The sequence below is a fragment of the Cetorhinus maximus genome, chromosome 2 (genome assembly GCF_964194155.1).
Source record: "Cetorhinus maximus chromosome 2, sCetMax3.hap1.1, whole genome shotgun sequence".
Classification (NCBI taxonomy): domain Eukaryota; kingdom Metazoa; phylum Chordata; class Chondrichthyes; order Lamniformes; family Cetorhinidae; genus Cetorhinus; species Cetorhinus maximus.
In genome coordinates, this window is record NC_135880.1 from 177,215,475 (window position 1) to 177,229,786 (window position 14,312).

Below are 14,312 nucleotides of genomic sequence, written 5' to 3' on the forward strand. Positions count from 1 at the left end.
TTTGTGATGTCGGTTGAGGGACAAATATTGGCTGGGACACTGAGGAGAACTCCCCTGCTCTTTTTTAGAAATAGCGTCAAGGATCTTTTATGTCCACCTGAGAAGGTAGACCCCGGGCCTCCATTTAACATCTCATCCAAAAGATGGCACCGCTGACAGCGAGAGCATCAGCGTGGATTTTGTGTTCAAGTCCCAAGAGTGAGACCAAAACCCACAACCTTCAGAGGCAAGATGGCTGCCCTCTGAGCCACAGCTAACATCCATTACCAGCTGATTTTTACTTTTTTGGCCAATATGTGACTGGCCATTTGAAAGCGACTGGACATTTCAGTGGCGGTGTTTATGCATGAACTCGAGCTCATTGAAAACCCTGCTGCCCCTACCCTAATTCACACCAAATCCCAATCCCCCATCAACCCTGAGATCAACCAGATTAGTTCCCAGTCCAGTTATGCATCGATTTCACAGAATCACGGCATCACAGATTGTTATTGTGCAGAAGGAGGCCATTCAGTCTATCGTGTCTGCACCAGCTCCCCAAATGAGAATTATGGCTTAGTGCCATTCTCCTGCCTTTCCCCTGCACCTTTGCACATTGTTTCTATTCGAATAATACTCCAATGCCCTCTTGAATGCCTCGATTGAATCTGCCTCCACCACACTTCCAGCCAGTGCAATCCAGACCTGAACCAATCGCCGTGTGAAAGTTTTTTCTCACATCACATTTGCTTCTTTAGCAAAACACTTTAAATCTGTGCCCTCTTGTTCTTGACCCTTTTACGAGTGGGAACAGTTTCTCCCTATCCACTCTATCCAGCCCCCTCATGATTTTGAACACCTCTATCAAATCGCCTCTTAGCCTCCTCTCCAAGGAGAACAGTCCCAACCACTCCAATTTTAAAATTCTCATCCTTGTTTTTAAATCCCCCCATGCCCTTGCCCTCCCCATCTCCTCCAGCCCTATAACCCTCCAAGATCTCTGCACTCCTTCAATTCTGGCCTCTTGTGCCTCCCTGATTTTAATCGCTCCCCCATTGGTGGCTATGCCTTCAGCTACCAGGGCCCTAAACTCTGGAATTACCTCCCAGTAGCTCTCTGACTCTCTACTTCATTGTCCTCCTTTAAGATGTTTCTTAAAACCTGCCTCTTTGACCAAGCTTTTGGTCATCTGACCTATGTGACTCAGTGTCAAATTTTGAATGATAATGCTCCTGTGAAGCACCTCGGGATGTTTTACTATTTTAATGGTGCAATATAAATGCAAGATGGTGTTGTTCTCCCGATGGTAGCATAATGATTCTGGTGTCCAGTGTAACCTATTTTCTGGTCTCCCCTCCTCTCTTTGCAGCTATACTTTGATAGGTTCAGAGAGTAAGGAGTGTCTGTCCAATGGGGAGTGGAGTCCAAGTGCACCACAGTGCGTTCCTCTGTCTTGTGGCCCAGCTCCAAACATTGACCACGCCCTCCCTGAAACCGGTCATCAACTCTACGGGGACGTTGCCATCTATTACTGCACGGACGGGTACAGCATCTCAGGCAACTCGCAGCTGGTTTGCAACTCCCAAGGATCCTGGGCCCCACCCAAGGGCCAGCCTGTGCCCCACTGCGTGGCAGACTTTTGCCAGAAGCCGCCATTTGCGCCCTACGCCATCCTGGAGACCATTGGCAAGGAGAAGTTTGCAGCTGGCATCCAGGTCACCTACAAATGTGCGGAAGGCTTCGTGTTGAACACCTCGGCCTCCATCGAGTGCGTTCGGGGTGGGGAGTGGAGCCCCTCACCGTTCAGCATTCAGTGCATCCCCGTGCGCTGCGGGGAGCCTCCCGTCATTGAGCGGGGCCAGGTCAGTGGAGCCAACTACAGCTTTGGGGCCATCGTGGCGTACACTTGCAACACGGGCTTCTACGTCAAAGGCGATAAAAAACGAACATGCCAGGCGGATGGAGAGTGGAGCGGGCAGCTGCCCAGTTGCCAGCCCGTGTCGTGCGGCGATCCTCCTCGTGTTGCAAATGGGAATGTTGAAGTAGGTGATCAAAAACCTCAAACCTATTTACAAAGAGACAGGAGTGTAAGAGTAAAGCTTTTCTACAATTATGTAGGGCATTGGTGAGACCACACCTGGCGTAGCATATACAGTTTTGGTCTCCTTACCTAAGGAAGGTCATACTTACCCTGGAGGGAGTGCAATGAAGGCTTATTCGACTGGTTCCCCAGGATGGAGGAATTATCCTCTGTGGAGACATTGAATAGATTAGGGCTATATTCCCTGGAGTTTAGAAGAATGAGAAGTGATCTAATTGAATCATACAAAATTCCTAAGGGGCTTGACAGGGTTGATGCTGAGAAAGTGATTCCCCTGTCTGGAGAACCTAGGACATGGGGTCAGAGCCTCAGAGGATGGGGTCAGCTGTTTAGGACAGAGATGAGGAGAAATTTCTTCATTCAAAGGGTTATAAATCTTAGGACTTCGCTATCCGAGAGAGCTGTCGACGCTCAGTCTTTCAGCATATTCAAGGCAGAGATTGATAGATTTACACAGGATATGTGGCACTGCAACAGGCCATTTGGCCCAATTGGTCCATGTGTGGGCTTATGCTCCACTCGAGCCTCCTCCTATCACTTCTCATCAAAAAGTGCCATTGCAACCCTCCATTCCTTTCTCCCTCGTTACTTAAGGGATATGAGGGTAGTGCAGGAAGGTAGAGTTGAGGTAGAAGATCAGCTATGATTATTGAATGGTGGAACAGGCTTGAGGGGCAGAATGGCCTACTCCTGCTCCCATTTCTCTCATTCTTAAGTATCTTACTCTGATTTGACTGTAAAATTTAATTTGGAGAAAACATATAAAGTAACAAAGGCGAGATTTCTAAAACTAGACTTGTACCCTCTGGAAAATAGAAGATTGAGGGATGATTTGATGGTTTTATTTAGGATTATGAAAGAAGTTTTATCAGCAAGATAAAGAGAATCGTTTTACGCTGGTGACAGAGTCTAGGACAAGGAAGCATAACATTAAAATGTGGTTGATTCTGAACTGCCCTCTGAAATGACCTAGCAAGCCACTCAGTTCAAGGGCAGTTAGGGATGGGCAACAAATGTTGGCCTACATCCCATGAAAGAATAAATATTTTTTTAAAAGTCACAGCCAGACCATTCAGGAGTGAGGTTAGATAAAGCTTCTTCATACAAAGCACAGCAGAAATATGGAACTCTCTCCCTCAAAATGCAATAGATGTTAACTCAATTAATCTTTTTAGTGGTCTGGATAGATATTTGCTAAACTTTTAAAGTATAAAAGGATATGGAGCCAAGACTAGTGGGTAGTGTTAGCACAGAGATGGACCACGATCTCATTGAATGACGGCTGTTTCTGTGTTCCTGTTATCTCGAAATCCTTCATCTCACAGAAAGACAGAGCTTTCATTTGCCTAGCACCTTTCACAACCTCAGGATATCCAAAAGCGCTTTATAGCCAGTGAAGTGCTTTACAAAGTATAGACACTATTGTAATAATGAATGAAACACAGCACACAGAGAGCTCCCACAAACAGCAAAAAATTAAAATGATAATCGCAGCAATAATTTGTAATCTTGTGACCACACCTTAAGATAAAAGTTGCAATAATATTGCTCATGATTGAACATCAGATAATGCAACACGACTAAAAAATGAGCTCATTTTTTCCTGTAGCTGATGAATTGACAAGGGCTTGATAGGTTTGGTAATTTTGACGGGGCTCTGCAAATAGATTCAATAAAGTACTCATCATATCCAAAGGTACATTTTTAAAAATATATTTCCGTATAATTCACACACAATGTAGATGAATATGATCACAGCATTTACGACAGTTGCACAATTCCGATATATCATTCCATACGGATTGTTATATTTTTATATGAGGGGGTCATAAACATTAGCTTTAGTTCTTAAAAATAAGCAAATTGCCTGTCAACCATACAGGTAAATAGATAATGAATTTCTTGTTCCTTTTCTTGGACTACAGATGAAGAATGGCACTTTGTTTCAGAGTGAAGTTAGGTATCGTTGTAATCGTGGTTATCAATTGGTGGGGAGTCCCATTCGTACCTGCCAGGGCAACCGACACTGGCACAGCGAATCATCTCCTTCCTGTGTGCTTGTGAGCTGCGGCCGACCTCCAGCTGTCGAACACGGGCACTTTGAGGGATCAGACTTCAGCCTAGACTCACGAGTCAGACTCCACTGTGAAGAAGGTTATGCCATCTCTGGGGACTCGGTGTTGACCTGTCAGGGTGACGGCACGTGGGGAGGAAACCAGATGCCAGAGTGCCATCGGCTGAGGTGCCCAGAGCCGCTGGCCCCCGGGCAGGAGAGTCACTTGACTGTCCACGAGACGAACACGAGTGGGATTATTCGGCTGGAGTGCGCGGAGGGCTACACGTTGGAGGGGCCATCGATTTTGAAGTGCCTGGCCTCTCAGCGGTGGAACGACTCCTTGGCGGTTTGCAGGCCCGTTGTCTGTGGGAGGCCTCCGGAGATCCAGTACGGTGATGTTTTGGTTTCCGACCTTCACTTTGGCAGCATTGCCAACTACACCTGCACCGATGGATTTGTAGCCAAGGGGGAGCCATTCCTGACCTGCCAAGCCAATGGAACCTGGGGCTTACTGGTGCCAGAGTGTGTGGCAGTCGAGTGTCCACAACCCGAGCTGATCGGAAATGGAATTGTAGACATCCAGGGACTGACCTATCTTGGCAAAGCCGTGTACACCTGTAAGCCAGGCTTCCGGTTAATAGGGAATACCACGGTGATTTGTGGTGAAGATGGTGAATGGCGGGGGAAAAGGCCAATTTGTAAGCCCATCGAATGCCCTGCTCCACAAGAAATAGCCGGTGGGAGAGCTTTGTTTGAGAAGGTATACTATAGAGATACCATCACGTACATGTGCAACACAGGCTTTAGGCTAGAAGGCCAGGAAAGTCTGACTTGTTTGGAGACAGGTCAGTGGAATGGAAAGGCCCCTGTCTGCAAACCCATCAAATGTGACCCTCCTCAGCTTATAGAAAATGGTTTTGTCGAAGGCTCTGATCACAGCTTCGGCGCACTCATATTCTACAGCTGCTTCCCTGGTTTCCACTTAATCGGGAACTCCATGCACGTCTGTGAGGAATCCTCCTGGTCCAGTGCCCTCCCTTACTGTGCACCAGTCGACTGTGGCCTCCCACCTCATATCGATTTCGGATGGTACGCGATCATCCAGAGTCAGGACAGACAAGGCAACGAAGGACTTGAAAGCTTTGTGCAACCAGATGACCCGGCAAGTGACTCTGACACTGCGAACAGCCTCCTCACGTCAGACTTTGGGACCAACAAGGATACTCCGGCTTCTGTTTCTGAGCAAATGAGCTCCAGCAACAAGAAGCAGATATGGAATACTCCAGTGAACATGGGCCTACTGCAGACATCCGAGTTCTTCAGTGGAACCATCATTCATTATTACTGTTACAGTAGTTACAAGCTGGTAGGATCTCATGTGCTAGAGTGCCAAGAAGATGGCCATTGGAATGGCAGTGCCCCTGCCTGTCTACTGATAGAGTGCGAGCTCCCAGTGAATCCAGAAAATGGATACATCAAGTTTTCGAGCAACTTGCTTGGGAGTGTGGTACAATATGAGTGTGATCCTGGCTACGAACTTGTAGGTTCAGCTACTGGGCACTGTACGTCGCTTAGTGAATGGAGTACTGCACCCCCAGTGTGCCAACTTGTATCATGTGGAACTCCCAGCCAAATTGCAAATGGCATGGTGAAGGGTAGTAACTACACTTACACCAGTGTGATTGAATATGAGTGTAGTTCTGGATTTCTATTAGTTGGGGATGAGAGGAGAACCTGTCAGGACAATAAAGAATGGGATAGAGAGGAGCCGCAGTGTGTCCCAATCTCCTGTGGGCTGCCACCCATTCCCGACAATGGCAACGTGACCTGGGGGGAATATACATTCCAGAGCCTGGCGAATTATAGCTGCAATTTCGGATTCCTGATTGAGGGAGATTTGACTCGCGTCTGTCTCGCTAACGGAAGCTGGAGTGGGAAGGTGCCGGAATGCAGGTTGATAGCATGTCCGCCGCTTGCGGCTATATGGAATGGGCAAATCGTTGGATCGGAATTCACACACGGGGAGGAAATAGGGTTCCAGTGTGAGGATGGTTACCTATTACACGGTGCACCGAGCATCATGTGCCAGGCAGATGGGAAGTGGAGTGACGAGGCACCGCAGTGCATGCCCATCAGCTGTGGACCTCCAGAAGATATCTCCTATGGATTTATCAATGGGTCTAATTTCAGATTTGGTGACTCTGTAAAGTACATCTGCTTCGTCGGATACAGTCTGACAGGGACTCTAGTTAGGCATTGTCTACAAAACGGCTCGTGGAGTGGCAGCGTCCCAGAGTGTAAACCATGCAAGTGTCAACAGCCAGTTGTCCATAACGGGTTTACTACAAGTCAAGATACCAGCTGTGGGAGCCTAATATCCTTCCAGTGTGAGGAAGGTTTCAAGCTGCTGGGCCCCTCACAGATTCTATGCGAAGATGGAGGCTCATGGAATTCAAGTCTTCCATACTGCGGCCGGATTTCTTGTGGCCCGCCTCCATTCATACGCAATGCTTTCTTTAATGGAAGCAGCTCCTTGCATGGCAATGCCATAGCCTACAACTGTTTGCCCGGCTACACCATGAAGGGGAATCCAGAGGTGCTCTGCACAGAGAAAGGGAGATGGAGTCGACCGTATCCAACATGTGTGCCACTGCTCTGTGGTCCACCCCCACCAGTGCAGAATGCTGCTACTGTAGGAGACCTGTACACATTCAGGAGTAAAATTCGTTATAGGTAAGGACTACATTTCTTAAATTCTACATATCTTTTAATGTTAATCCCTTCCATCAATTGTGTCACTTCCGTTATTTTACCTGATACTGATGCAACGCCAATGAATTCTTGGTTGTTTGGGTCCAATATGTCCCTGCACTTCCAATTTTTGGCACCTACGCGCCTTCTGTATTATTGGGAACTGGTGGGAAGATGTTAGATTGTCAGTCCGACACCATCACCTCATATTTTATGTAAGCACAGGACAGGGACATGGATGCAATCCATCCAGACCAGGGGCCCAGGGGCTTTATCCTCTTTGAGTTTGTTTAGTTTATTCAATTCATCCCCCCCCTTTTTATTTTAAGTGTGCGTATCTCATTGCTCATCTCATCATTCAATACCATGTCTACCTGTTCTATCTCCCTGATAAATACTGAAGAGAAATAATTATTTAATATTTCTGCAATCTCTCTATTGCTATCTGTGGTATTATCTTGTCTATCCCATAATGTCCTATTCCAATCGGTCTTTTTTCATAGATGCGTCTGTAAAATATTTTGTTTAATGTTCCTTGATAATTTAGTTTCATTTTTCCTCTTTATCTTCCTAATTGTTTCTTGACTTCTCTCCTAATCTCTTTGTATTCTCTCTTATTATGTATTCCTCTACTGTCTAGATACTTGCGTATCTTTCCTAACCCTCGGTTATTTTATTTATCCATGGAATCTCACTAGTGTTTAATTTGTTTTTTCCTTTTAGCAAAACATATTTTCCCTGCATTCTATTGAACAGCATTTTCAATGTTTCTCATTGTTTTTTCTATCTCATGGTTTGTTAATCTGGTTTTATTTATTTTCCCCAGTTCTATTCTCAGCCCCTCAAAAGCAGCTTTTCTCCAGTCTATTAACCTGATTCTCATCATACTTATGTCCTTCTCTATCACATCTTAAAGCATATTGTATTATGGTCACTATTGCCTAGATGCTCCCCTACCTTTGCTTCTCTTATTTGCCCTGGTTCATTCCTATTGCTAGATCCAATCATGAATCTTCCCTTGTTGGGATTTTTATATGTTGGGTTAGAAAGGAGTCCTGTACACATGGTAGAAACTCGATTCCCTTATCCCCTTTACTTAGCTCTTCTGTCCAATTAATATCAGGGTAGTTGAAATCCCCTGAATTTATTACTGTATCTCAATCTCTACCAATCTAAACCAGGATGTTTCCCAGAAAACGATCACTTGTGATGAGCATTACCATATTTTCCAAATGCATTTACCTGTATCCTGTTACCTGTATCATTCCATCTAAAGGTGTTCAGCTATACTCCTCTTGAACATATTTAAATGACTAACTATTGCCTATTCATCACTTTTGATTTCAAACTAATCGGTTGATCTTTATTTTTGGTCAATCATTATTGAATATTGACATTGTGTATAAAATCATACCTTTGACGAAGATTCAAGAATTGAAACACAAATGTATGATCTTCAGCATACAAGTATTTAAAGGTAACTCATGCAAAATGATATCCCTTTACTTGCAGATGTTTAGAGGGCTACGTAATGGAAACTGAGGAAGATATAAGAACATGTTTAGAAGATGGTTCTTGGTCCACTCATCGTATTATATGCAAACAACAGTCTTGTCCTCTGCCATTCAGCAAAATGACAAATGTTGTCATCTCTGGAACACAATTTACACTCAATGAGAGTATTGTCATCTCCTGTAGAGAAGGGTACAGACTGTCAGGAGCAAATTTGTCTACCTGCCAGGTAAGCACTCCCAGCAATTATTTTTTTCCTCTCAACTTATGAAACGGGTTCTCCAGGAATGCATGAGGTTTGCTCTTGGCACATTCTTCTTCACATAGCAATATTCTATATATTTGCAAACTGTTTATTAAGCATAGCATATGTGCAGGAATAATAGGTTACGCTGATTGGGTGGGATGAAGTAAGATAGGAGGAGGTTTTTGCGCCGCATAAATGCCAGAATTGACCAGGTGGGCCAAATGACTGTAAATTCCCTGTAACTTGATGTAAAACCCATATTCGAGCATTATAACTGAGCATGGTAAATTACAATGAACACGTTATCAATTCCTTATCGTTTCCATTTATCACAAGGGCAACTACCGTAACTTCAGAAACTATTCTGTAAGCAGATTTAGCATTACAGTTGCCAATTCTGGTTTATTGCATTCGTAGAGGTTTCTTCACATGACCTTGCACCTTGAATCATCTCAACCAATCAAACAGCCATTTCCCAACCCACCCTCCCAACCCCAACTTCCAATGTTTTTACGACTAATGAACAAAGGTGCTCAAAGAAGTTGAAGGAAGCATGCAATGATTTTTAATGCTTCTGTGATTTTTCTACAGGGCATTTGCTTGCAGAATTGTGCCGGGAGACTCCAGGACAATCCTGGAGGGTTGGCAACCCTAACCAGAACCAATACATCCCCACAACCGCTGTAATTTCTGGGTAGGGGAGTGATTTTAAAACATCTGGGAAGCCCCACAGTTGCCAGAGACCAGGGGCAATTATTTAAGATGAGGGCTAATTTCCTTGTGATCTTTGGGCCTTCACTCTCATGCGCTGGGATTGTTCGCTGTCCTCATTTAGTGTTTGAAAACAGCCGAAATGAATTCCTAACCCTTGCTGTTCCGCTCAAAACATATAAAGGGAGGTGGGGAGTTCCTGCAAACCAGGTCATGACCCTTAATCGACTCCTGAACTATTTGCATACAATGCTCAAAAACAAAATGCATTACAAAGGTGTCTGGCTTACTTAAGGTGAGAGCCAGAGGAGGTATGAGGAGTATTGTTTTTAACACAAAGTTGTTGTGATCTGGAATGCGCTGCCTGAAAAGGTGATGGAAGCAGGTTCGATAATAACTTTCAAAAGGGAGTTGAATAAATATTTGAAGAGGCAAATGTTTGCAGGACTTGGGGAGGGGAGGGGACGGGGACGGGGGTGGGGTGGGGTGGAAAGAGCAGGTGGTGTGAGACTAATTGGACACAACATCTTTGCTTTAACTTGCATGGTCATTATTAAAATATGACGCCATTGACAAGATTTCTACCATTGAAAGAAGGGATAGTATTTCTGGCTTCCTGCTAGCAGTGAAATCCTGTGCTGCCTCCAGTCAGGTGGATAGTTTATTTTTACACATTAATGGTATATTAATAATTCACAGCGTGTATCGTAGGAAACCATTGTTTGAGAGAACTTGCATAAATAAGTCAGTGCATTGCACGGGCTTCCACAGGCATTCCACACACTACATCAAGCCTTATACATGTTCAATATCGGATATAGACATACCTGTATTCATTAATCTGAGTAAAATCATGAAATATCAATAGAATTTTACAGCATGGAAACAGGCCATGGTTTTATTTATTCTTTCATGGGATGTGGGTGTCGCTGGCTGGGCCAGCATTTATTGCCTATCCCTAGTTGCCCTTGAGAAGGTGGTGGTGAGCTGCCATCTTGAACCGCTGCAGTCCATGTGGTGTAGGTACACCCACAGTGCTGTTAGGAAGGGAGTTTCAGGATTCTGACCCAACAACAGTGAAGGAATGGCGATTAAGCTCCAAGTCCGAATGGTGTGTGACTTGGAGCGCAACTTGCAGGTGCTGGTGTTCCCATGCATCTGCTGCCCTTGTCCTTCTAGGTGGTAGAGGTCACGGGTTTGGAGCCAACTATGCCGGCAATTATGCTCCGCTTGAGCTTCCTCCAACTTATACCCTTCTATTCTATTCCTTTCATCCTCATGTATTTACCGTAGCTTCCCATTAAATGCATCTATACTTTCTGTGATAGTATCTTTCACATTCTAGCCACTCTCTGGGCAAAGGAGTTTCTCTCCTGAATTCACTAGTGGACTTAATAGTGACTTGTCTTATATTTATGGTCCCTTGTTTTTAGGGTTTATATAAATTTAATAGTCAACACTCATTCAAATTTTTCAAGGTCAAGTGGAAGCCGTGGAGTTGAAGGCATTTTATTTTCCCATATTTGTTGGTGATAATTTAGACATGATACAGTGTTCATGGTGACTGCCTGGAGTCATATATAGCACAAAGGAAGATGGTTGTGGTTGTTGGAGGTCAGTCATCTCAGCTCCAGGACATCACCGCAGGAGTTCCTCAGGGTAGTATCCTTGGCCCAACCACCTTCAGCTGCTCCACCAATGACCCTCCTTCCATCATAAGGTCAGAAGTGGGGATGTTTGCTGATGACTGCACAATGTTCAGCACCACTCATGACTCAGATACTGAAGGAGTCCATGTCCAAATGCAGCAAGACCTGGACAATATCCAGGCTTGGGCTGACAAGTGGCAAGTAACATTCGCGCAACACAAGTGCCAGACAATGACCATCTCCAACAAGAGAGAATCCGACCATCGCCTCTTGATGCTCAATAACATTACCGTCACTGAATCCCCCACTATCAACATCCTGGGGGATACCATTGACCAGAACCTGAACTGGACTAGCCATATAAATACTGTGACTATAAGAGCAGATCAGAGGCTAGGAATCATGCGAAGAGTAACTCATCTCCTGACTCCTCGAAGCCTGTCCACCACCTACAAGACACAGTCAGGAGTGTGATGGAATACTCTCCACTTGCCTAGATGAGTGCAACTGCCACAACATTCAAAAAGCTTGACATCATCCAGGACAAAGCAGCCTGCTTGATTGGCACCACATCCACAAACATTCACTCCCTCCACCACCGATGCACAGTAGCAGCAATGTACCATCTAGTACCATCTACAAGATACAGTGCAGGAATTCACCAAGGCTTCTTCTACAGAACCTTCCAAACCCATGACCACTACCATCTAGAAGGACAAGGGCAGCAGATAGATGGGAACACCACCACTTGGAAGTTCCCCTCCAAGCCACTCATCATCCTGACTTGGAAATGCCTTTCATGGTAAAGGTTTTCCCTGGAGATCCTCCCTCTAACACAAGCTAGGTGAATCTTCCTGCCTTGTTCTAAATCCTCACAAACTTGGTCTTTTCAATCCGAATGCAAGCTCCCACCCACATTCCCACGTGATGAACCATGGAGGCTGGCTACCTCTAGCTGACCTCTCTCTCAGATCCTGGCAGACTGATTTGTTTGTGAGTTTCAGGGATATTTTTTTGAAAGCTTGTAACCGGATCTTACAAATGGCTTCCTATGGGCCTACCCCTTCCAAAGCCCATTTCTACAGCATTGTGAATCACATAGGTCTTGTATCCAGGTAGAAATGATAATTAGCTATCCTTTTGACTTCCAACTGCATCCTACTGCAAAACTGAGTACATAGTTAAATTATAACCATTTTTAAAATCTGACATTCTTAACACCTTCCTGGGACTTTGGAGACTAACAGTCAGCACAGATGATTCTGCCATTGAAGTATGAATATCTTGCACCTTCAGCCCAGTAAAACAACCTGGGCTTGTCTTTAATCTTTAATAATCAAACCACCCAGGGCTACTGACAGTAGAATTCGGAACAAATTACATGACCCCCCTCATTCCCCCATTTTACCTGAAATTAAAGATAGAGTGCCAAACCATAACAATCTTATAAACTTATTATTTGCAACAAATGTTTTTTTGCTGCAAACGCTTCTTATCTTGATGTGCGGACAAAGATGACAGCAATTAAAAATATGTTTAGATTTGTTAATTTGCAAGCGTAGTGCAATCAAATAATTATTCCAAATGTAATCACTATCCTCCCATATGATAAAGGCTAATTTTTAATTTAACTGTCTTACACTTAGGCTTTCTATATGGTGGCGCAGGTGTGTTACAGTTTACTCAGGGAGTCCAAGTCGCTATGGCAACATACACTGAAGAAGGGTCATACAGACTTGAAAAGTTTAACTCTGTTTCTCTCTCCACAGGTGCTGCTAGACCTGCTGAGTATTTCCAGCATTTCCTGTTTTTGTTACACTTTTACATGCATGTTGTGGCCTGGAGCATTGGATAGTGATGAGAGAGGCATCAACTTTCTTTCCATTGTTATGACACAGTAGATGGTAAATGCTGAGCTGTTCAAATCCCAGAGGGGAACTTGAAACAACTCTCACAACTAATTTTTACAATTTGTGTTTCGAGATGCAGGGTTTGAATTCAGTAATAAAACCACTGAGTCTTAAGAGGTTTTTATAAAACTAAATTAAACGTTTATTAATAAAAGAAGATTTGTATGCACATACATATATCTACAAATTACTGCGACAATAACTTCTAAATCCCCTAGTTAATCTGATTCCCAGTTACCCTTTCGTTAAGGCAACAGTAAAAAACACAGATTTTAAAAGACCCAGGTAAAGTAAATGTTACCCTGAACAGCTGAACTCAAAGTGAGTTCTCTTAACTTCAGTCCCTGGAGGCAATTTGATACCGACTGGCTGAAGGCATTTTCACACTTGTTAGATCTTAGACTGCCTACTCTTACTCCTTATAAAGGAGCCTTTGCTCCTTTATACATATTTTCCCCTTCAAATGCAAATTCCCATTGTTTCACTATGTCTTTTGAACTTTACCTCTCTACTAATAAAAATTTATACTAGTACCAATTCCACCAGTAATCTTTGGGAAAAATAAATAAACACTATTTCTTATACTTCTGCTGGCTAGATGTACACTACATCCCCACTTTTGAATTCAAGCCACACTAGTTTGTTTAAAAATGCAAATTACCCCCTTTACACTTCACATTCTAAAACTTGTCCATGTTTACCTAATTAACATTTCAAACCTAACTTCTCTTCTTACATCAAAGCACCCAGACTAGCTGCCTCTAATTCAATTAAGTCACACACACCAGACACACATACTCTCCTTTACAAATAAATTCCGATAACATTATATCTTCCTGACACCATCACGTAGCTGACCAGGAATCTCTCCCACTCCTACCACCTGCCATTGGCATGTGTTGGAAGGAATTACAGATTGATATCAACCTGTTTGGCTGCATTATCCATCAAGCCAACAAATCCTGGAGTAGGACTTAAACCTGAAGCTTCTGGCTCAGAGGCAGGAACACTATCCACTGCATCACGAGACTTCCTCACTTTGCAGAGATCACTGCTTTAATTGACTTTCTGATGTTTCAGCCGAATGGTTTCTGGGATCCACCAATTTCAGATATTTTCTGCCTTCCTGTATCCTGTGTGGAACCACACCCTCCATCGCATGGCTCAATTAAAGGAACCAGCTATGAATACCAAGACAGTATGACTTACCAGTGTGATTACGGCTATGAGTTACAGGTATCTCTCCATGTTTCTGTGTGTGCTTTTTATTACTTCAACATTTTGAAAAGCAAATTGTCGTTATCTGCCATTTCTCACCATTGTAGCTCCTTGTTGGCATTTTTTAAAACCAACATGGGCATCGTTGGTACAGCCAGTGTTTGGCACTCTGAAAGAG

General features: G+C 43.9%; 1 protein-coding gene across 1 annotated transcript in view; it reads left to right on the top strand.

Annotated features, from left to right (window-relative positions):
- The window catches only part of svep1 (sushi, von Willebrand factor type A, EGF and pentraxin domain containing 1), a 229,044-nt gene that overhangs the window by 167,417 nt on the left and 47,315 nt on the right, over positions 1-14,312 (top strand). The window contains exons 37-40 of the mRNA XM_078529199.1: positions 1,349-2,021; positions 4,006-6,869; positions 8,400-8,628; positions 13,997-14,152. Coding sequence (XP_078385325.1) covers positions 1,349-2,021; positions 4,006-6,869; positions 8,400-8,628; positions 13,997-14,152 — 3,922 coding nt within the window. The remainder of the gene's footprint in view (positions 1-1,348; positions 2,022-4,005; positions 6,870-8,399; positions 8,629-13,996; positions 14,153-14,312) is intronic.